Source organism: Prinia subflava, chromosome 4 (assembly GCF_021018805.1).
Source record: "Prinia subflava isolate CZ2003 ecotype Zambia chromosome 4, Cam_Psub_1.2, whole genome shotgun sequence".
NCBI classification, from domain to species: Eukaryota; Metazoa; Chordata; class Aves; order Passeriformes; family Cisticolidae; genus Prinia; species Prinia subflava.
Genome location: NC_086250.1, coordinates 16,239,069 through 16,261,816, shown reverse-complemented (window position 1 = coordinate 16,261,816; position 22,748 = coordinate 16,239,069). Strand labels below are relative to the sequence as shown.

Sequence of the window (22,748 nt, the reverse complement as noted above, 5' to 3'; positions counted from 1 at the left end):
TAGGTCATTGGTCTGAACATACTGACTAGATTAAAACTGTGTCAGTAGAAAATGCACTGAAATATTCTGAAGTAATTTGAGAAGCTTTCAAAAACATTTATCAGTCTAGAAGGATAATGAGATATCCCTACCCTAGTGTTTATCATCATAGACAAGTCATATTACGTAACATTTTTATGTATTTTGGAGATCAGAATAGCAATTTTCTACCAGTGGATTTTGGCCAGCTATGGGTATGGAAAAAAGGTCCTTGGCTTGGTCTTCTGCTGTGTTTTTTTGAACACAGTCTTCACATTTAAGGTTTAGTTACAGCCTTTTGAGTTGCTTCTAGTCTGCAACTTTCTTTAGGACAGTACCTGCTCAGTTGTACTTACCCTCCTTTTTGTAACAGAGATTAGTAAAACATGTGTTCCCAGCTGGCTAAAAACACAGTGAAAACCAGAGTTCTAGCTAAAAAGGTACTATGTGAGAAGCCCACAGGATTAAATCAAACATTTTTTAAGTTGTTCTAAGGGATGAGACTTCTCCAAGTTGTTTTCTTTTCAATAAAAATAGCAGGACAAAACCAAACATTTTATTTTAAAGTAGCTACTACTGTAGAAGTTATTGTGATTCAGGCTGATAAAGCCTAAAACCCTCCTTTAAAAAAAAAATCCATTACATGACCTATGGCCAAGGAATTATATGATTAGATTTTCTATTTCATCTTACCTGCACAATTCTGGCTGTAACTGTGTACTCTTTTTAACTGGGAATGTAAAAATCCATCTTATACAAGATACAGCTCTGAAATTGTTTACCTCATATCTAGTTGAATTGTGACTTATTCTGCAGTAGGTGTTCTGGAAATAAGCCTCTTTGTTGGCTAAAGTCAGAACTAGCATGTTTAAAAATACAAAATACAGGCTTAGTGTACAACAGTTAAGGCTTGACATTTTTTGTAGTGGTAAAAACTTGTCCTACCTCAACTTCTCTCAAAATTTGCTAATGGAATCAAACCCAGACTTGATACATAATCACCCTCAAAATCTGTATGAAAAAGAAAGCTGAGTTTGGAACAAAATCCAGATCTTTATGGCAGTAACTTCATGAAGCCATGCCAGACTTGTTTTGGCATCTGCATGATAGCAAAGGCAAACTGAAGTTGGATGCTGAGAAAGCACTTAGCTAGAAACAGCAGCTTTATACCAGGTCTGAAGTTTATTCAGTTTAGGTTCTTACTTTTACCTAAATAAGCAGATAGCTCAGCTGCTTTCACTTTGCACAGTTCTGCTTCAGCCTTAGATGTACCAGTCAGACTTGTGCAGCAGCTAATTTAGTACACTCAGATCAAGTGCTTTCCACTGTTAAAATAACTTACTGAAGCCTTTGAAAGGAGAGAGCCAGTGACCTACCTTGTTACTAGTACATATTACCATTTTAAACATCAAAACTATTTATAGTATTTGACACTGCAGCTTAGACAAGGACATGCATCATGGCTGTTCAGTTCTCAGGCCACAAGAGTGCTGAAGGCTGGTCAAAAAACCTAAGAGCTTTAAGAAGGGGATTTCAGAAATGCTTCCTAGCATTTGTATTCAGATTTGATGTAAAATGCAAGCACCAGGTTTCAGCTACAAATCCCCAGTTCCTCAGCATTTCTCTGAATTGAGGAGAACCTGTATTAAAATCTGATTGAAGTCTCATGCAGGGGGAAAGCCATACACCTTTATGCTTCATAAAGTTGAATTTTAACTTTAAAATATATTGCAGCTGAGTAACAGTGTAAGTCAGCCCTTCAGTGACTGTTTGCAGGTATAAGAATTCCAACTATTTCACTACTGAAGGACTGATGCTATGACCATGCTAGATTTTGACAGGGTATGTATTTAAAAGAAGTAGTTCTAATGAAGTACGTAGCATTGCACTTGTAATTTCCCTGCCTTTCAGGTAATTTCTTGACCTTTAGAAAGAAAAAGGTAGCTAAATCTTGAATTCATTTTCATCAAGGTAACACTCTTAAGAATGGCATTAAGCAGGAACTAAACCCCAGTTAAATACACATTACCCTAAATTATTGAGACCAGTTCTATATAATATTCATGTACACCCCACATCAGGAAGAAGGTCAGTGTTATGTCTTAAAATTAAAACCATGGGCAAGATTAATACTAAAATGCATATTAACTTGTTTTATTGAGGCACAACAAGGCATTGTGAATAGCCCATACTTGAGGCAATCCATAGTGTAGTAAGCTGGACATTAATACAGTTTTGGGTAAGTGCAAACAATATACATTCACAGCTTTATTAGCAAGGCTACATCACAACTGATAAAGTGCCAAATTAGTGCTGATTCAGTACCCCAACTCCATGATTTCACCTTGCAAAACAGGACCACCAATCCCCCCCAATAATGGAACCACATATCCTCTATAAAGTCAGTAGTAAGTGCAAAGCTAGTCCCACCCCCCTCACCAAGGTGTTTGGAGCAGCTCTTTTGTAAACATTGCACTGGATTTTAGTCCTGATAAAGGAGGTATCCCGAGAAGGTGGAGTATTTCCAGCTACTGCCATAGATGGCTCCCCGGTGCAGCCGTAGCCAGATCTGATCTCCCTGGAACAGCTGCAGGACCGCATGGTTGCTGGCTGTTTCATGGTCAGGAGCCCCATCATTTGCATATGCTGACACGAGGACCTCTTCATTCTTCATGAGATTCACATACAGAGGGACATTCACAGCCAGTTTCAGCATGTGGAAGATGAAGACATAGGTACCATTCACCGGACAGTTGAACCTACCAAGCTGGATATCAAAAGTTTCTCCAAGGTTGTTGAGCAGCAGGTCAAACACAATGGGCTGATCCAGCGTTCCAGGGGCCAGGTTGGACGTTCGAGCAGCAGAGAAGGCGACCCTCATCTGCTGCGGGAGCGGGTACACGTGCACAGGGAGGATGGTGGCAGCCTGGCTCGTCACGGGCACATCCACGGGGGTGATGCTGCGAGAGTCTCCCTGCCCGGAGTCCCCACTGTTGAAGGTCTCATTGTCTCGTTCTGGGCTGCTCACCTGAGAGGAGTCACTCCACCCTGCTGTTAGGAACCATTAGCAGTGGTAAGTACTACAGCAGAAGGATACCCTTAAGCCTAATCTCAAGCAGTAAGTGTACAGGCTTTGCAGCAGATCTTTGAGCCACAGCAAGTTGTCAAAGGACCCTGGTGAGAACAGAACTTTGAAGCTGACTTCCATTCATTACACTTGCATTGAGCAGGATGGGACATAACTGGGCTATGAAAAATTACTTCTTATCCTTCCAAGTAGGAGAGGGCAGTAGGTTATAGTCATTTTAGCTTTACTATCTCATGTCAACTTAAAAAGCACATGCTAACTTTTGAGAGGAAATAAAATGTAATTGCTGAAAACAGACAAAGTTAGAGCCAAGTCATCTTGAAGATCTAAATTTTCACTTTGTTACCTAACACTGTTCTTCTGTAGTTGCATTTCCGGTAGACCTTCTCAGCTTACAATGCTAGAATATTTGAAGTCTGACAAACTAGAGTTGCTTTTAAGTTTTCTGCACCTCGCTCCCCAAAATAAAGCTGTTAATCATTTCAAATATCCAAGTTAAAAAGATCTAGAATGAAAACATTAATAGATCCAAGAAATTTAGAGCAGTCATACTTAAGTTACAATCCACTGGAAAACAACACCTTAAGACAGACAATAAAATAAGTGAAGTTGCTGTGAGATCTCAATACTAATGAGTACCTCCATCAGCCGTTAATTCACCATGATCTCATTTAGTTCCCTTCTGAAGTATATTCTACGAATCATCCCTCAAGCTAGGATATGACCTGCTTTATCCTAAAACAGCTTCCACAATATGCCCTTTAGTCCTTAAAATAGTGATCCACAGCTACTCTTTATCTCACTTCTCACCAGTAGCTCTGGATGTCCATCTTTTTCCAGCACATACAGTAGTAACAATTCATCTTGATTCCAACTCTTCAAAACACATGGTATTCATGCTTGGACTCAAATAGCCTTATTTATATCTTTAATTTTTATTCTCCAACATGGACATACAGAGTAAATCTGTATTACCAAATACATTTTCATAAAAAAAATATTTTACACAGTCTCTGTGATCTGATAGCCTCCCCAGAATAAAGGGAGACTACACAACTAAGGGGAGAAACCCAGTGCTTCTTCCCTGAACACAGGGAACTGCCCTGTGTGCGTTTTCCTAGTCAGGTTATTTGTGAAGTTCAGTAAGTGACCTTCACAAACACAAGTACCACTGTGCCAAAACTTTGACATGAACTCTCCAGACTGAGAATTCTGCTGTGCAATGCTGTGGAAGAACAGCACTCAAGCCTCCAGCTAAGCTTGGTTGACTTACACCAAGCTCGATCTGTTAGGTGAGTGATGGTTTTCTGCTTTTCACACTGTTCCCAGTAACACCCCTGCTGCAATGCCCAAGCAGGTGTTGGACTACTGGAGGCCTGATGTTGGCCTTACCTCTGGAATTTGCTCGAGGACCACTACTTATCCCACCTCGTTTATAGCACTGCTGGTAATTAACATCCTAAAAGAGAAGTGTTAGGAAGATGGCTATAAGCAAGTCGGAAGTCATGTGAGGCAAATACACTTTATTGCACAATGAATTCAATCTCTAGAATAGACAGTGACAGTTCAGAAACAAGGTGTAGAGAAGCAGCTTTACTTATGGAAAATTTACTTTTATAATAGCTTGTATAAAATTAAAGGTCTACTTTGATGCCTGTTGTAGCAAGTTTGCTTCTGAACTGTGGACTCAGTTGAGGTTACTGAGCACTACCCTTAAGTCTGTCTCAAGTCTGTTCAAAGTCCACGAGCCTGTACAGAAGACACTGACAGACCCTCCTCACACCAGAAACCTTTGCCTTCTTACTTTTTTATTGATGGGTGGGGTTTTTTTTGGCCTACCCACATTGTCAGCCAGTCCATTTAGGAGTTCATTATTTTACATTACAGAGGCACTTTAGTGAACTTTTAAAATAATAGACCAGACTCATAGAATGTTATTTACCATCTGTTTGCATTTCAAAGATTCCTGTCAGACTAAAATCAACCTGTCATACAGAGATGTTACCTGTCTGAACTGACTTATTTCAGCTGCTGTCTACTGTTCCACAAAAGGGTTTGTCTGTGAAACAAAACCAACCTCTAGCTTGTAAATAATAGTTCACCTGTTAAGATAATGAAAAACTACCATGCTAGAAGATTTGGCTCATATGCAGTGGAAGGCGACTGGAAATAAAGTCAATACTTACCCTCTGAGAATATGGCATTCCAGCATAATCTCTACCAGGAAATTGTAGCTGGCCATAGTTGCCATTAGTTAATGAAGGTGAACCTCTGTAAGCATCAAATCCTGTTCAAATAAAGTTGATTATTCAGTATCATTGATTGTTTGATTTACAGTGCAAGTCCAGAATATAACTACAGCTCTTTTTTTTGCAATTATGTACATTAATTTATGCAGTAACAGAGCTATTCTTAAATTTGGAATTCAACAGGAACCTTGCTACTCCTATAACAAATGCATTTCATTAGCTACTCATAACTCACACAGTAGCTATTACAAAATGGTGTATTTCAAAATATTAACATCAGGCCCTACCCATTGCCTGTGATACTAATGAGATGTCACAGAACCTCTGAAAAGCTTGCTAAATCCAGAAACAGGATTAAGAAACACTTGCTTTTCTGTTACTTACACTGAGCTATTACTTTTATACATTTAGGGCTACTATAATCTTTTGCCTCTTTAGTTATTAACTTATTACCTTAAGCTATTATTTAACTACCAAAGCAGAGCTGCAAGTAATTTCACACCAGACTCCACCGAACCCCAGACTGCTGTTAAGTCAGAACTATAAAACTCATTATCTGGTGCATGTTCCTCCAAGGCACTGAGCAGGCTTCGCCCAACAACCTGTCACAGACTGAGTGCCACTTCAAAGGGGAATAGGCCACAGTCTGCAGCTGGTAGCTAGCAGCAACTTGAATTTCCTAACTACTTGTAAAGTCTGCTGAAACTTTCTATAGTACTTCAGGTAGCAGCAAAAGAATAACTTGTCTGCAGAGACCAAATAAGCCTCCCCTTATAACTCTTCAGTTTGTTATTCATCTAGAAGGGCTCTTCACTACTGGGAGCCTCTCCCACAATCCTGGTTTCTGCTGGTAATATTAAAGTGAATAGTGCTAAGCAAAAAAGGTCTTATTTGGGACAAACACAGCAAGTGATACCTGAAGAGAAAGATGCCTGCCCAGTTTGTCAGCAAGATGCCAAGAGAAAGAATTAAGTGGGTAAAAAGTTCAGAACAGCAAATGAAATTGCCAACAGAAAAGTCCAAATGAGTAATCTAATAACCTATTAGTGAAAGTTTTATTTTCATATTTAGGCAAGCTATGAAATTGCCATTTAGCCTGGTATCTCAACTACAGGGACCACAAATAGAAGTCAGAATGAACTTCCTTAAATTCTACAACAGAGGGCCCCATTCTCTGCACATTGTCCTTAAGGTCTTGAGACATTTCACATATAGAGCATGAATTCAATACTGTGCTGTGTTAAATCACATTCTATTTGCAGTACATTAGCTCTTTAGGATGACAGTAAATACAGACATACCTTTGTACCCACCAGGGGAGCGATACGAATTAGCCAGTGACCTTCCACCTCTAGCAGACCCTCTGACAGACCCACGACTGTTGAGGTAAGGCTGAGGGGGTCTGGGAATAACATTAGCCTGTGCTGGATAAAAGGCAAGGCTACCATTGCTAACAGGAACAGCTCCATCAGGTTGATAGTTCACTGCTTAAAACAGAAAGCACAGATAAGTCAAAGCTTTTTATAACTGCAGTAAGTTACCACACACAGAAGCAAGGGCAGTATTAGGACATTCAGAGACCAATTAAGCTGCTCTGAATATTCCATCCTTCTGTCCCTTCATTACTTCATTTAAGTGATTGGATCCTTCCCTTTGTTTTGTAAAGTGTAGTGCTTGTTACAATCTGTAGACAGTACAGGCTCTCAGTGTAAGGCCCTAACACCTTCAGCAAGAGTCAGTTGCACAGATCAGAACAAGCTTGCCAGCAGCATGAAAATACCCAACCTAGGGTTCAGCCTTTCAGTAGACATTCCTACCACATACTAGGCAGTTCAACTCCAAGCAAAATGTATTCAGGAATACTTTTCACTCAAAAGGGTGAATGAGTGATTAGCTTTCAACAAACTTTGCAACTATGAATATACTTCCACAAGACCATGCTTTATTTCAATCCAGAAAGCTTAAAATTGATCCAGAACAATAGTATAAACCCCTGTGTGAAGTCTGTGCAGAGCCATTGCACAAAGCTAGTAAAATTATGATTTCCCACAAAAAAATCCAAGGCTTATCACCTGTAGTCTCAATAATGAGAAAGAGCATTAAAGCTAAACATGCTTTCTTGACTGCTACACTTACACTGTTCTTTTGAGTTCCTAATGTCTCATTGACTTCACACACTATCAGTCTGTTTCTAGTCCAAGACCTGTGAAAATCATTCTGGCACAAAAACAGCAGTTGTAAGTGACCCTGAGCCATTTCATTAGATGGCCTTATGAATACAGGTCCTTAATCATCACTTTCCTTCATCCTAAAACCTCAAGGCATTTAGGGGCCAGTTTCATGTCAAATTAAGTGTCACCTATACAAACCCACCTCTTGCACTACCTGAACATCAAGTAAGTCAGGCTTGTATTGAATGCAACAGCTCAAGACCACTTGGTAGCTTACTATTTCTCAGGTCAGATTGAAAACTTATCCCCGATTTCTTATTTCGCATTCAGCAACTCCCAACACTGACAGCACTATTACCAGAGACCAAGTGAATGGTTTCAAATAAGAGTATTTCAATCATTGCTACTATTCCAAGACAATGATAGTTTGACTGGCAAGTATCACTGCATACTGGAATTTCTCACCTACTGGGAAATTCAGGCATGTAAATGACAACAATCTGTTCATCTAATACAGAAACAACTTTGAACCAGACTTCCATCCTGCTAGCAGTTTCAAAATTAAGTTTACACACCATCAACTACATTAGAGTTGATGTGTGCCTAATTTTGGACACTTATGTAGCATCTGTTAAGAACTTCACTGGGTTAGAAGTACTCACAGCACATGAAAATGAATTTAAATACTATTATAAACTAACATATTTAAGTTCTACTTGAAATACAGATGCAAGTGCAGTTCTTACCTGAAGACAGAGATTCTTGTGAAAGAGAGGTTTGTTCTGCAACATGGGAAGATTGCAACTGGCATTGAGGAGGAGTCTGTGTACTTGCTGTGGAGAAACTCTGGTTATATCCCGCTGAATACGAAGAATCCTCTTTAATTTCCTGGTCTTTACGTGGAGGCAGTGGTGCATTCACTTTAAATACCTACAAGCATATTTGAAAACAAGTGCTTAACACTAGCAGCTAAAGTCTCTCCTAATGCCACCACTCTGCTATGCTGTGGTTTGAATCCATGTGCTTTTTAGTCTATTTCTAGAACACCAGTGGTTTCTTAGAAATAACCAGAAACATCATAGATCAACCCATCCTTTTCCCACTCAGGAAACTTACAGAACACACTCCTGCTTATGTAGCTACTACCCAAGGAACACCTTGATGACCATAGCTACTGTACTCTGTCAGCAGAACAATTACCATACAACAAGCTATTTTCCTTCTACAGGAGATCCACTGGGAAATCCACTGACTACCTGTCCTACAGCTAAAGCTGAAGCTGGGACAGCCTGTCCTGAGATATTCACATTTGGGAAGAATTTGGGTCTTTCTGCATGTCTTGGAACCTGAAGTAACACTGCTATCCACTCAAACACTATATTAGACATCGTTTGCCCCTTCAGTAAATGGATCTTCATCTTTCCTACTCCTTTAAAGTTACCCAAAAGTAAACATTTAACCTAAGTAAGTCTTGTCATTCAAATGTCTAGTCTGGGCAGTACAATGATGAGCAGATATTACTGTTAGTTAAATCTAATAACCCAGACTTCAGTCACTCCAGTGACTGTGTTACTTCATAGCCAAAACCCAATTACCAGAAATAAGGCTGTCAAAAGCAACTAGTATCGACATCAAATAGGTAAAGTCTGTTTTGATTAAAAGGATCTAAATTTCACATAAAGAGCTGTCAGCAGTACTGGTACTGAGTCTACAGGTGTATCTAACATTTTCCAAGACTATATAAACTCTCTGAAGACAGACTTGGGCAAATGACACAGCTAGATGATGCAAGAAACATCTTCACAGTTTGACAATTCTTGCCATTTGCAGATGCCCTATTAATTAAAAAACAAGAAATGAATGCTTTTTCCAGGGTCAAGAAACCCAGTATTACCTCTAAGAAGCAGCATGGAAATGACTCATGATACATTTTGGACCAAAAACAAGCTTTTTTCATTTTGGTTTTTTGTTGGTTTTTTTTCTTCCTAATTTTTGATCACTTCATCTGGTATATAAAGAGATCCAAAGCTATCCTTTTTCTAAAAGAATTGAGAATGCAGGGCAGTCAAGCTGTCAACACCCACATCCTGAAGTATTTGTAGCAAGTAGTCTGCTTTTCCCTACAGTGAAGGTTACAGGTGGAATTCAAATCAAGGACTAGGTTTACAGGTCAAGCCTGCCTTTAAGCCTCCATAAGCACAATAGCAGCAATAGGATGTCTGAGGACTTGTAACCAGATACTTCCATTACTGTCACTGTGATACCACTGTGTGGCAGGGAATCATCCTGGCTACCTATTGAAATCCAATGGCTGTGCTTTCCTGGCAGCAATGAGAGTCTAAGCAATGTAGGGAAGCAGAAAACCCTGCACTGCAAAGTTCAAGACTCCTACCACTACAGGAAGAATGAACATCCTCATGACCTCTTCTACAAATACAGGAAATCAAGTAGAAAAAGTCAATGCACTGATTTTACTACAGAACACACACCAGGTTGTCACCAAAGTTTTAGTTGTTAACTCTTGTGATTTGAAAGGCTATTAGATACCTTCTTCCACCAGTTCCCATCACATATGTCTCAATACTGCAAGCAAAATTGTCTAGCAAGCTGTGACCTGCACCAGCACTTCTGTTAAAATGGAGAATGCCTTCAGAGAATCTAAAGTTTGCTTTTGAAAAAACCAGTAAATCCATGTTTCTATCAGCTTCTGAAGAAGGTACCAGAGGAGTAAATAATGTTGTCTTCTCTGTACTTGAACCTAATGAAGTGGAGACTTCCTCTGAACTGCTCTAAGCCTGCACTGCAGATGACCAGGAAGTAGCAATGTTTGATACTATATTTTCAGGCCATACACCATTACTGATGTTCTGTATTTGCAGTGAACATCTCGGACTGTGTGTTACATCTCCTAGATATGTACACTGACTGCTTGCTAACAACACAGGATAATGAGCAACACCAGTCTTCCAAAGACATTTTCCATGATTCCAGTGGACTGAGTTTTACCCCACTGAAGCAAACAGTATAACAAGACAAACTCAGGCTTCTGAAAGCATTTTGTCCTAATATCTATATACTTCAGGATTCTCTTTCTCCAATGAAGTCTGTTGTATTTGAAATCTTTTCCCAAGAACAGTTTAAGTGCAGTCCACCTTACTTTAGGGCACAGCTATCAGTCTCTTGATTTCAGGCCTGACTTCTCCCTCTTAGTTTCTGAAGGCCACTAAGATAGCCTAGTACTGGATTTTTGGCACTATACAGAGCAAAATCAAGATCTTTTTTCTTAGATGATATAAGTCCTGAAGGAGTCAGAGAACTAGAGGACTAATCTAGGTTTTATTGTTAGAATGATTTATCAAGTTCTGTACTATTCCAAGAGGAGCCAGCTCCTCAGTGTTGGCCCCAAGTTACTCACATCATTGTCAATGCTTTCTGTGTGCTGCATACTTACAGTCTGCATAGCCTGAAAGGGAGCTGCTGTTATTGTGACAGAGGTGCTGCTTGCTGGAGGAGACTGAAAGCTTTGCACTGGTGGCACAGAGGGCATGGAGGTGCTTGAAGTAGGCAATGGTGACTGCGGCTCACTTGGGAGGGGAATAGTTGCCTGGGGGAAGAACAAATGCAATGAAAGGTCACTTGATAATTATCAGGCAGTAACAGAAGCAGTTAATTTGTTCTAAAGCCTAGACTGACAGAAGTCAGCAGTTTCTACAGGATGACATTTGGACATAGTAGAGCTACAAAATAGCTTTTGCTTACAATTTCAAATCTTGCTGTGCATCCTCAGCAAACAGTACTTCTATTGCAGTCTCTGCTGATTAAGTGAAATGTGCCTATGAGCTACTATACATACCATTCTTTGGAATAATTTCACGATAAAGAGATGTTAGGTATTTTTCCCTACCACTAAGGACACAGAATGCTTTCTGTCCCATTTAAAAAAAAGAAGATTCTTTGGCTGATATCAAAAATCACTTCTCTTTTCTGGAGGAATGTAGGAAATTTAGGGTATCTGATTTTTTTTTTCCTTTCCAACTTCATTATGTTTCAGATTAGAAACAATGCTGAGTTGTCCAGACAAAGTATTAACCAGCATTAGGCCTCAGCTGTGCAGATGGCAAAATGAAGTGTTGATTTAGATATTTATAGGAATCAGGAGTCAAAAGGAACATGTCTAGAGCCTTACCATTTCAGCAACTTCAATATTTACCTTACTTGTGGATAGCTCACCTGGGCAATTTCAATCTTTTTAGGTATCAGTGGCTCAGAAATACGTGAACTTGTCTGATACAGAGGCTGGGAAGTATATTTCTCATTCTCTTGAGAAAGTGGTGTTGATGCCTAGAAGAAACCACAATGCACCTGCTATTATGAGTAGTACTACAGAGTTCTGGTAAAGCTGTGAAACACCAGTGCAAAAGTTGAAACAAAAAGATTCTGAAAGACCAGGACAAACATTTATTCCAAAGCCAAAGTATTAAATAGTCATCTTAACCAAAGCTTCAAGTAATTAGCTTTAGAGATTCAGATTTAGATTACTCTTCTTACACAACTGGTTGCACAACTAGCCCTGCAAAGTCAGATCATTTTAAGAACCATGGACTGCTTCAAGCACTTACAGGAAAGTTTGCAACACAACTGTCTCACTGAATTAAATAGAAAGATGTGTTGCACCTCTGGTAGGCTCTGTGGAACAAGGCTTTGCAAAGCCTGTGTCTTCTACAGTTAGCTCACACTTGTAATGCTAAGTTTAGGAGTTGCTTAATACTTAAATACGGAGCCTAGGGCTAAAGACTACCAGTCCTGTGCTCACCATGTACAGATCACAGTGCCTCAGACAGCACTGGGGTGTGCTTGCACACCAGGAGGAGAACTGCCACCATGGGGTGTGTTCCCTGCTTGTGCTGGGACCAAAACTGAACTACTGCTTTCCCTGGAAAAGACAGACACTAGACTTCAAGCTGAAGGGACTAGAAATAGGCTGGGCACAAGCAACCAACAATCCAAACAATCAGTTCACATTTTACTAAATCAGATGTTCTACTTTATAGCACAGCACAAGTCTTCCGGATGCATATTAACAGCAAAATTATTGAATTCTTGTCAGCACAAAGAGTCTCATGGCACTGTAGAAGTGATAGAAGGTGTCAAGAATTGGGACAAAACTGCTGATTCAAGAGGTTGTAAGACTAATGTATGTAGTATATTAAGAAATAGAGTAAGTACTATATATACCGTATGCTAATAACATGTACATCAGGAAAACAAATGTAAAAAGCAAGAACATTTTCTCTACGTACTCTGAGTTATAGAGTCCAGCAGCAAAGAGTCAGCTATGTTCTTAAACACAGCAATACAGTTCATAAGAGATCTTTAAGACACTGATCTGCATAAATTGAAACTTTTCAGCTGTAAATACTATTTGAATGTTATTTGAATGTTTAGCTTCACATGAAAACAATTAAGTAAGCAAAGTTTTAGGTCTCAGCTGAGCATTAGGAAGTCAGATTCCCAGTATTGCTTCAGTTAGTGTTTTAGAGAATATCTCAGTTTTTAGGTTACACACAGGTTCTGCCATTTCATGACAATACTCATCCCAATTTATGCAACCTCTTTATCATCATTAGAGGGAATACTCTACACTATAACCAAAGCAAATATTTATGGTGCTCCCATGTTCCCACAAGAATGTGCACCACACTTTTTAGTGAGCATTTTTCATCCCACACCCTCCCTATGTCAAGAAGTAGACTGTTCACTTTGCATTCATGCAGTATTAGGAAGACACTTCCACCCATCTTTAAGTATTCCAGACTGTAGGCTGTACTACTGCTGTTACTTGTCTGTTGTTCAAGTACAGTTATTCAGGAGGGCCCCAGCTCAGCTTTCTGCTAGGGCTGGCTGTCACACACATCTGAATGCCAGTGAACCCCAGGGTATGGTACCTGTGGTGTCACCAAGTCTTCAGTTTCAGAACCAGAACGAGCATGATCAGCAGATGCCAGGGAGGTGTTTGAACCATGCAGCGCCATGGATGAAGCAGCAGCCTTGCAAGGAGAGAAAACAGAGATAAGGTTTCAAAAATACCAAACGTAAATGTCTGTCACTAAAACTCACACCCTCAGCATGTCCAAGTAAACCTCAGAATAAGGCAGGGACTGAAGAGTTTTGACCACTCAGTCAGTCTTTTAGGAATTACTGTTCATGGCAAGGAAACGTTTAAAAGTAGAGGTCACAAGACATGCAAGCACAGTGACTGAATTTAAGGTTCATTTAATCACAACTACCAAAGCTTGAGGTACAATCTTTGGTGTAAGGATCTTGATGATGAAAACACTATCTAGGAAAGAAACTAGCTGTTCTCCTGCACACAACTACTGGCTATGTGACCTGAATCTATAGGTAAAATATGCAAACTATTTCAGCAGGTCCTCAACCTACTTCAAGAAACTTTAAGCATTTATTTCCCTTTTTCAACCAGAAGAGGAGCCAGCTTTGTCAGCATTTGAGTGACCTTAGACTCGCAAGTTACTATGCTGTATGAAATACAGAACTACTGGCAAGAAAAACAACTCAAGTACAAGTCCATGCTGGCAAATAACCTCTATCTGCCTCTTCAGGGCAGTCCTAACTTCAACTTACCTGAAGCGACTGTTGAAGAAAATCACTCTGACTTGGCAGTTTCTGCTCTTTTGAAGCTAGAAAAATAGAAGCAACATTTACTTTTAAATTCAAACACTACATATAGTTTTGGTATGCAGTTCTATTTTTAAAAAACATTTGGTATGTGAAGATACAAACTATTATGATCATGTGGACTGCAAGTATTTAAACCTAGCATCAGCAAACTACACCCAATTGAAAATTCAGGCTTTTGGTAAAAGAGGACAGGTATTCAATGACAAAAATATTTTTACCACAGAAAAGATGCCCACTTACCGGATTAAAAAAAAAAATAATAAACTGGGTAATGGAGTTCTATGGCCCAGGATCCACCCAGTCTTTTAGCATGGTCTGTTCTTTATATTTAAAGATGCTGTCTTCACCAGGCCTACTGATCTACACCCCAAACAAACCCTGTTAGTGCTTGCAAAATTTTACATACCATTTACACTTATAGTATCACCTACCTACAGGACTACTTGCTGGAGTAACTGAAGGAGGTTGGGATGAACCAATGGCACTTGGTGAAGCTTTATCAAAATCCAGAATGGACTCCTTTCAAAAAAAGATCACCATTGGGTAGAAAAAAAATTAAACTCTAGATACAAATGAAACATTCTCACTTGACAAGCTGCTTTTAGCTAATTAGGGCTACATTCATTCATTCAGTGCCAACACACATTGTCAGCAGTGTTTTCCCTAACCCAGTAGGAACTGGAGCTTTGTGCTACAGAAAGAACAGCAGAAAAGACATACTTGCATGAAGTTGTAAGTCCCTTGTATCTGAGTCATCAGATCCTGAAGTTTTTCCCTTCTCAACACTGGATCTTTTGGAAGAGTTGAAGTGGAGCAAAATTCTGCAGCTGGCTGATGTACAGGTTTAGGCACCTAATAAGGAGAAATTATGTTAAATCTAATACTGGAAGCAAGACAAGCTGCCTTATCCAATATACTTCCACAGTAACCTAGAGGTGTCAGACACTGTGGGCCAAGGAATTCTATGGTGTTATTGATATTTCCTGAATCAAGTTTTCACTTTATTAGAAAAGAATCTAAGAACAGAAAAGAAACTTCCTGTTGCTACAGCTAGTTAAGCCACAGATTTCATAGAACAGTTTGGGTTGGAAGACAGCTTGAAGATTATCTAGTTCCAACTCCCCTGCCATGGGCAAGAACACCTTTCACTTGATTAATTCACTTCAGTTTCTTCTAGCCAAATGTAAAGAAGTGAGTTGTCTGCAACTAGTGCAAAGTTAGGCACTTCCATCTAAGGAAACTCACTTCAGTTAAAGGCCAGAACAAACTTAAAAATCAAAGCTACATCATTCAAGGTTTACTTCCTCCCAATAGAACCTATACCAATAAGTACAGATCTTTTATTCGGAGGGCATTTCATGAGACCCAAGTGTTTCTACTAAAAAGCCAGATAATTTCAATGCACCACCTCCTACAGAAAGTATTACATCTGAGTTTGGCATAAATACACCCATGCTCCTACACAAGAGCCTAAGACAGACTTTTGCAGGGCTTTATTACTCCTTGATTATTTCAGATGGTTCCTTAAGAGTTCATCCCAACATATTTAAAAGACAAATATCAGAGAATAAGTCAGTCTAAGGTAACAAAACTCATTATAGTAAGCTTCTTAAGCAACAGAAGCCCTGTTATTTATAGGGTGACAATAATTTTAGACTGTTTAGATAGTCTCAGATGTCTTTTGAAAGCAGCATGGAGAAGAGGTAGGCTCATTTGAAGTATTTTAAACCAATATTTTTTTGTGGTACTCTAAAGTTTTATTGTTCTTATGTTTGTCTGTGCAGGTAGAGGGAGGCAAATTTGAAGACATTTAACTGCATTATTTCAGCTGGTCCAGATGTTGAGATATGCAGGAACGTGTGAAAGTCTTTATTTTCCTACAGGACAAACACCTATGTTTCTAACAGGAGGTTACAACTTCAATGTATTGTACAGCAGTGTTATGGAGTGTTTGCATGAAGTCATTGGAAAATATATGGCAGAAGAGTATTTGTGTTATGGTGACAATTGTCACACAAAGTCCACCACAGACTGATGAAGTGCTCTTTGTCCACTTTCAGGACAAGCCTAAAAACACCCTTGCATTTCCTTTTCAATAGTTTTCTGAACCTAATCTCTGGCCTTAGCAGAAATGCCAATACCATGCACAGGCAAGAAGCTTACAGCACATTAACTCTGGAGGATTCAGTTTCTAGTGTCTATGTGTCCCACATGATAGCTGCTTGCTGAGCTGTGAGGACTTCTACTTTATTCTATAGTTAAAAGATTGCATCTTTGTACAGCTCTATCTTAATTAGAAATTCTGCTGCACAAGCACTACCTTTAACTACCAGTTAAATACAAGTTTATATTGCTATAGTTTCCAGTAATGAACAGTAACCACAGCTTCTAAGGATATAAGTGTAGGACAAAAGATACAGTTGAATTAAATTAATCTCAGCAAGTTATAGATTAAGTTATAGGTAATCTAAATCTTTCTGTCCATCATTTTTAGTCCTCACTTATAAAAAGTTTTAATTGGACAGCACTTGCTGTCATAGTAAATCCATTATGGGTTTACTGATTCATACTTTTGTTACCCTCTTCCTCCTCACTACTATTTCTATTAAGACACAAGGACACTACCAAAGTGGTTCTGTGTGTTTGAAAATGGGTAACAAACTTTTCACCTTTAGGTGACTTAACTAGGTCAAATCCAGCAGCATCTAAAGCTCTTAAGACAGTCCACTAACTACGTAAGTGAGACTTGTACATTAAACACCAAAAAAAAGTTGAAAAAGCCCCAAGAGCACGAAAGCAGAAGAGACTTGTCACTTTTGCTTCCAAATATGATAAAATTCCTGTATGCTTTTACAATTTTGTCAGAGCTTTTATCTCCTTCCCTAGCTCATACTCTATGCATTCTGTTGGTAGCATTGTTTACTTCAAGAAGTACAAGAATGCAGAGTTACATAAACAATATCAGGGCTTTAAGCCAGGAGACTTTCCATGCCATAGAAATTATTTTCTAGTTCATATACATATTAAAATACACCAGCCAGAAGAAGCTGCAGTGAAGTTACCTCATTGATTTGCTGCTTTGCTGGTAGGGGTTCAAAACCCACAATATTTAAGTGCAATATAAGATCATATACAGAAAGATATCCAGAAATTAAAGTATTTCAGGTATTATGCTTTTTATAAAATGAGATGCTCTAAAGAAGCGCAGGTACTTGATATTCTTAAGATGTTTTCTTTCTAGCCTACTAGATGCTGTTTCTGGTAATAATTAAAAACTAGCAGCGGACTCTGACCTATTAGTCTGGCTCAGATCAAACCTGTACGTGCTAAGATCACTTAACATTAATCTGAATGTTGCTTGAACCACTAGAGTTAAACGGCACTGGTAAATTCAGAATCTAATTTGTCATAAGAACTGTTTCTGAAATCTAACTTCAACACTACTTATACATTCAGCAAAATGTATCGACTTACATTCAGCGAATTGACTGAAAGTAGAGGTGAAACATCTAGAATTGGTTCTAGGACCTGTTAAACCATTGCAAATAAACCAATGATCACTTTGGAATTTGGCTAGCTAGAATGGCAAGTACAATGGGCTCCTGTTAAAGCTGAAATTTTTTTAGAGTCTACAGGTCTACTTACATGCAACACTAATCACTTAAACCATCTGATTTGCTAGTGAAACTTCATTCTCTGAGACGAGATTCCCATTCCTCTCCAGGCTGGTTAGTTATGGAGTACTAAAAGAGTGATACCTAAGCTGTAAGCAGTGATTGCTGTGTAGATACACAATTAAAATCCACTTTCTACTGAGAGCAGCATTCACAGCAGGTATGAATGAAATGACACACTGGATGACAGCATAAGCCAAACTGTTTTGTTTTCCCATACCAGGCCACAAATTCAGCTCTAACCAAGTTTGCTGGTCCACAGGTTGCACAAATATTTAAACAGATCAACAGTAAACAGGTCTGCACATCAGCCCACCCTGCTGTCTCAGGCTCAGCTTTTTGGTATGGCACCTTAAGGTACATTAAGTTGAGCAAGCATATTTTAATATCTCAAACCATTTTTTTAAATACCTCAGAGCTCTAATAGTTAGTTTCAGCTCAGAGGGCAGCAGCAGTGGCACAGGTCTTTTATCTGCCATGACTACATCCCTGCACAAGAGCATTTATAGATTCTCTCAAACAGGTCCAGCTACAGCACTGCATTGCCTCTTTTTTACATAAGCAAGGGCAAGAGAAATTGTTATCTGAAAACCTTAACATGATTTTAATTGTTCTTTTTATGCACCTCAAGTCAAAGATGTCTTTTTAAACAAAGTTGTTATGGAAACTAGTTATGTTGACAGTACACTGTTTTCTACTCATTCAATATACTTCTGGTATTAGGATTTCTCAATAGCTACTAGGAACAAATAAGGCTAGCTGATGCTTTCCTATGGTCTATGTAAATCCAAGTTTGAACACTTTAAAATATGCTTTGCTTACTTAGTTCAGCAATCCTCCTTCAGTGACCTCACATTCCAGAATTTAGTTTAACTCTGCCAGTATTTTTGCAATTTTGCACATCCACACACTACTAGGGAGATTCTGAAGCAGTTTGCAAGTTTCTCCAGGTGACTGGAGACCCTCCTCTTTACTCACTGCAGCAGTTTTCTCAAACACTTAAGCCATCCATCTACCCATCCCATATAAAAATAAGAGGAAGCATCTTCTCATTAGGAAGCATCTTGCATTTAAGCTAATCTGACACCAGAAATTCCAAGGCACCTTCTAAGTGCTTGAGGCTATTCCAGTACTTAGTTTCAGTTACAGGAATGGTGTGCGTAGTTGGGTGCACAACACCTATTTGTGCTCAGAGTTACTTAGTGAGGCAACCAGGTTTTCCACCTGTACCACCACCACCTGTGGACACAATATTCTACTCAGTTTGAGTGTAAAGCTGGATCAAACTGAAACACCTTAATCCCACGTTGTTACCCAGTGCTGCATTGTTACATACTTTTTTAATCTCGCATTCAACCTTCAGTTTGTGGTCCTGCCTCTAGGCACAAGAACACCCATTTTTCAGTTATGCCAAGTTTATTGACAAGATACAAGGTTAATCATTTGCCATAAGTAACATGGGATGTACTGGTTCCTGCTTTCTTGCAGGAAGACAGTAGTAGTGACAACACTGTACAGAGAACTGCTCAATTCACCATATTTTCTTCCTGAAGTCTACCTTTAGATTAACATTTCTCTTAGTGACCTAAGGCAGACATAGCAGAGCTCAGTTATCTGTTCTGACAGTGATCAGCCTTGTTGCTACCCAAGCACAGGTGAGAAAGAAGGTAATGTGGCCAAAGGGAAGCAGCCTGTTCAGCTGTAAGCCAAGCAATGGCTTTCATTTTACATTTCTAACACCATGCTTTTGTTAGACTCCCAGAACAGCAATATGGTTTATGCATTCATCTGGAAATGCATATTTAAGCCCCTGTACAGTTGGTGTTGCTTGATCTAGACATTAGATCTCTCTTGAATCAGCAGCTATTTTAATCAAAAGCCTAAAAATTACTGAAGTGTTATTTGCATGCAGCCACAAAGTATTTGATCCCTGGATGAGTCATACCTGCTTTGTACTGCTAACAGTGGCCAGAGCCAATAGCTACAGATGAACCAAGTTAATTCTTCTGTCTTATGCATAAAGCAGTTATTCAAGGTTCAAACAGCAGTACTGTGATAATACAAAAAGCAAAGCAGACCATCTTGCTATTTAAACTCCTATTATTTAAACTTTAACTGCCAGAATTATTTCCCCAAAGAATGAAATGGTAGTCTAAATATTGGCCTACAAAATACACCTCACGACACCTCTGCTAACAGGTGGCTTTATTCCAATACACTAATGTCAAAAGCTTATGACAGATAATACTACATATGCCAACTCACTTCTTTGGGTTCCATATCAAACTTCTTTGGCCCCATCTGTTCCTTTGGCCCCATACTGGCAGCTGCCCAGGACTTCGGAGGGTTCTGTAACTGCGGTGATGACACTTGCTGCTGCCTGTCAGCTTTTTCCCAAGCCTCTCGAGTCTCCTGCTTCTTTTGTTCTGGCTCCTCCCTAACATGTGCAGCCCAAGCCTTCACAGGCTCCTGTTTCTTTTGCTCTGGCTCTTTCCTAACCGGCACTTCCCATGTTTTCATAGGGTCTGGCTTCTTTTGTTCTGGTTTCTCCCTAGTTTGGGTTACCCATGGTTTTGGAGAGTCCTGCTTTTCTTCTGGTTCTTCCTTACCTTTGGTTACCCAAGGTTTTGAGGACTCCTGCTTTTTCTGTTCCTGCTCTTCCCTAACTTTTGTTACCCATGGCTTAGGTGATTCCTGTTTCTTCTGGTCCTGCTCTTCCCTGACCTTTGCTACCCAGGGTTTGGGAGATTCCTGCTCCTCTTGGACACGTGCTACCCACGCCTTTGGAGCTTCTGGCTTCTTCTGTTGTTCCTCCTCCACACGGGTCTCCCAGGGCTTTGCAGACTCATGCTTCTGTTCCTCCTCTTTAGCACGAGCTTCCCAAGGCTTTGGAGAGTCTGGTCTTTTTTGTTCTTGCTGTCTAACACGAGCTTCCCAAGGCTTTGAGGTCTCTTGTTTCTGCTTCTGTTCCTGCTCTTTAATATCAACAAACATCTCCCAGGACTTTGGAGGTTCTTGTTTTCTAGCACACTCAGCTTCCCAAGATCTGGGCTCTTCTGGCTTCTTCTTGACAGAGTATTCTGCTTCAGGCAAATAACGCCTGTTGAGAAACTATATAGACCAAAGAAACTTAATGGCTCCCAAGAACACATTTTGCTACTGCAGTTCAGGTCAGTTAAATTAGGTCACCCAGCTACTGAAAACTGCTGAGTAAAAGCAGAGCCTAGACAGTCTAAGCACTAGTCATAGAAACTATGTGGCCATGGCTTTATCCTACAACACTGCAGACTAGCTTTGCCTGGCATGCCACAGAGAAACAGGGAACAGTACTGAACAGCACAAGTAAAACCCAGCTGAGTGAATCTATTGCCCTTATCCTCAATGCTACGTCATATTCCTAGGCAGTGATAATATCAAGTTCAATTGTGATTTTTATTAAGTTAGTTCTCCTTCTAAGCACCTAAAAAGCTCTGGTACTATATCAGCAGACATTCTGCAAAGCAGCACAAAACATTAGACTCGGTAACAAGGTATAACCCTCATTCTTAGTGGAGTTTTAAAACTAAAATGTCACCAGATTCTCATTTAGTACCACTGGACCTCAACTGCAGGCTATGTTTAGTGTCAGTCAGAGTTCAGTGATGATGTCCTAGGTTTTTCTAAGTTACCACTTTGTCATGAACAGGAAGTAAATATACCAAGTGAAGAACGTACAAAGCTCACTGGCTGAGATCTTTTTTCTGGCTAGACAGCAGATGAGAGTCAGGTAACCGTAAGTTACAATACTTGTTCTAGAGTACACCCTCTAGTGGGATACCTGGGAAACAGGGATTCAGCATTTTAAGAACCAGTTTTTCCACTTGGAAAAAGACACCTTTCCCACCTTTTGACCTAGGTCTAATGATTTCTATGCTACTGACAACCAAAGCTTGAGTTCAGGAGTCTGAAGAGCTGCTGAAACAGGTCTACACACCTCTGTACACAAGTCTGTCATGGGTTTCCTGCTTTCTTGACAAATCAGAATAAGACCAACATCATTTTCAACCCCACCAATATCAAGCCTACTGCAACAAGCTTCGCTTTTACAGAAAGTTTAGTAGATGTGTATTTTCTCTATTCCACAGTACACAAAAGATCAGTGTTTCCATTCTAAACGCTGATGCTTTGTTTTATTCAGGAAAGTGCCAGAGCATTAAAGTACTATACTGCTTCATGTAATCCTGCTCAGTTTATCCCAAAATAAAACTCCAGATGCCGTAACTTTGGGGTGAAAAACAGAAATGCAACCAAGTCTTTAATGCTTCCTACATCAAGCAACACCTAGATTGCTGTTCAGACTCCCTTTTTAAGTTTAAAAAAGGGCTGCAAAAGAGCATTTATGTATCTGATAAACCACAACACTAAAGGCAAGCAATTAACAGTAGAGTATCTTACCTCCTGTGGCTGTATTTCAGATTTCATAAGCTCCATAATGGATTCTAGAGAAAGGATGTTAATTGTTTTCAACTGATCAAATGCATGAAGGCAGATCAAACAGTAGCAACTCTTTAAATTTATTTAAATAGTAGTACCAATTTGCTAAGCCAGATATTCTGAAAGCTCAGTGTGCCATTCAACATGCTATTTGTAGACAAGCTTTTATTTCCTAAGTTTTACAGCTGCAGAAGTTTAGAGTTAAACAAGAAACATTTTATAGTGCTCATAATTTTCTTATCCTAATATGTAACATTCCCTACACACCAGACAGTTCCCACATCTTCAACTCGCTCAGAAGGCAAAATCATTCCTTCCTATGATTTAGTTTTTTTCTACATTATGCACTAAAATAGGGCTGCAAGCCCTGCAGGTT

General features: G+C 39.5%; 1 protein-coding gene across 3 annotated transcripts in view; it reads right to left on the bottom strand.

The window, feature by feature from the left end:
• Positions 1-2,162: 2,162 nt before the first annotated feature.
• Positions 2,163-22,748, bottom strand: part of CAPRIN2 (caprin family member 2) — a 32,792-nt gene continuing 12,206 nt past the window's right edge. The window contains exons 8-20 of one of the 3 annotated variants that reach the window (XM_063395643.1): positions 22,334-22,377; positions 20,165-21,010; positions 14,946-15,077; positions 14,657-14,744; positions 14,169-14,224; positions 13,472-13,573; positions 11,757-11,867; positions 10,978-11,130; positions 8,273-8,456; positions 6,657-6,842; positions 5,293-5,393; positions 4,499-4,565; positions 2,163-3,069 (exon numbers count right to left, since the gene is read on the bottom strand). In XM_063395643.1, coding sequence (XP_063251713.1) covers positions 2,501-3,069; positions 4,499-4,565; positions 5,293-5,393; positions 6,657-6,842; positions 8,273-8,456; positions 10,978-11,130; positions 11,757-11,867; positions 13,472-13,573; positions 14,169-14,224; positions 14,657-14,744; positions 14,946-15,077; positions 20,165-21,010; positions 22,334-22,377 — 2,639 coding nt within the window. In that variant the 3' untranslated portion in view covers positions 2,163-2,500. The remainder of the gene's footprint in view (positions 3,070-4,498; positions 4,566-5,292; positions 5,394-6,656; positions 6,843-8,272; positions 8,457-10,977; positions 11,131-11,756; positions 11,868-13,471; positions 13,574-14,168; positions 14,225-14,656; positions 14,745-14,945; positions 15,078-20,164; positions 21,011-22,333; positions 22,378-22,748) is intronic. The other 2 variants (XM_063395645.1, XM_063395646.1) reach the window with 2 other exon arrangements.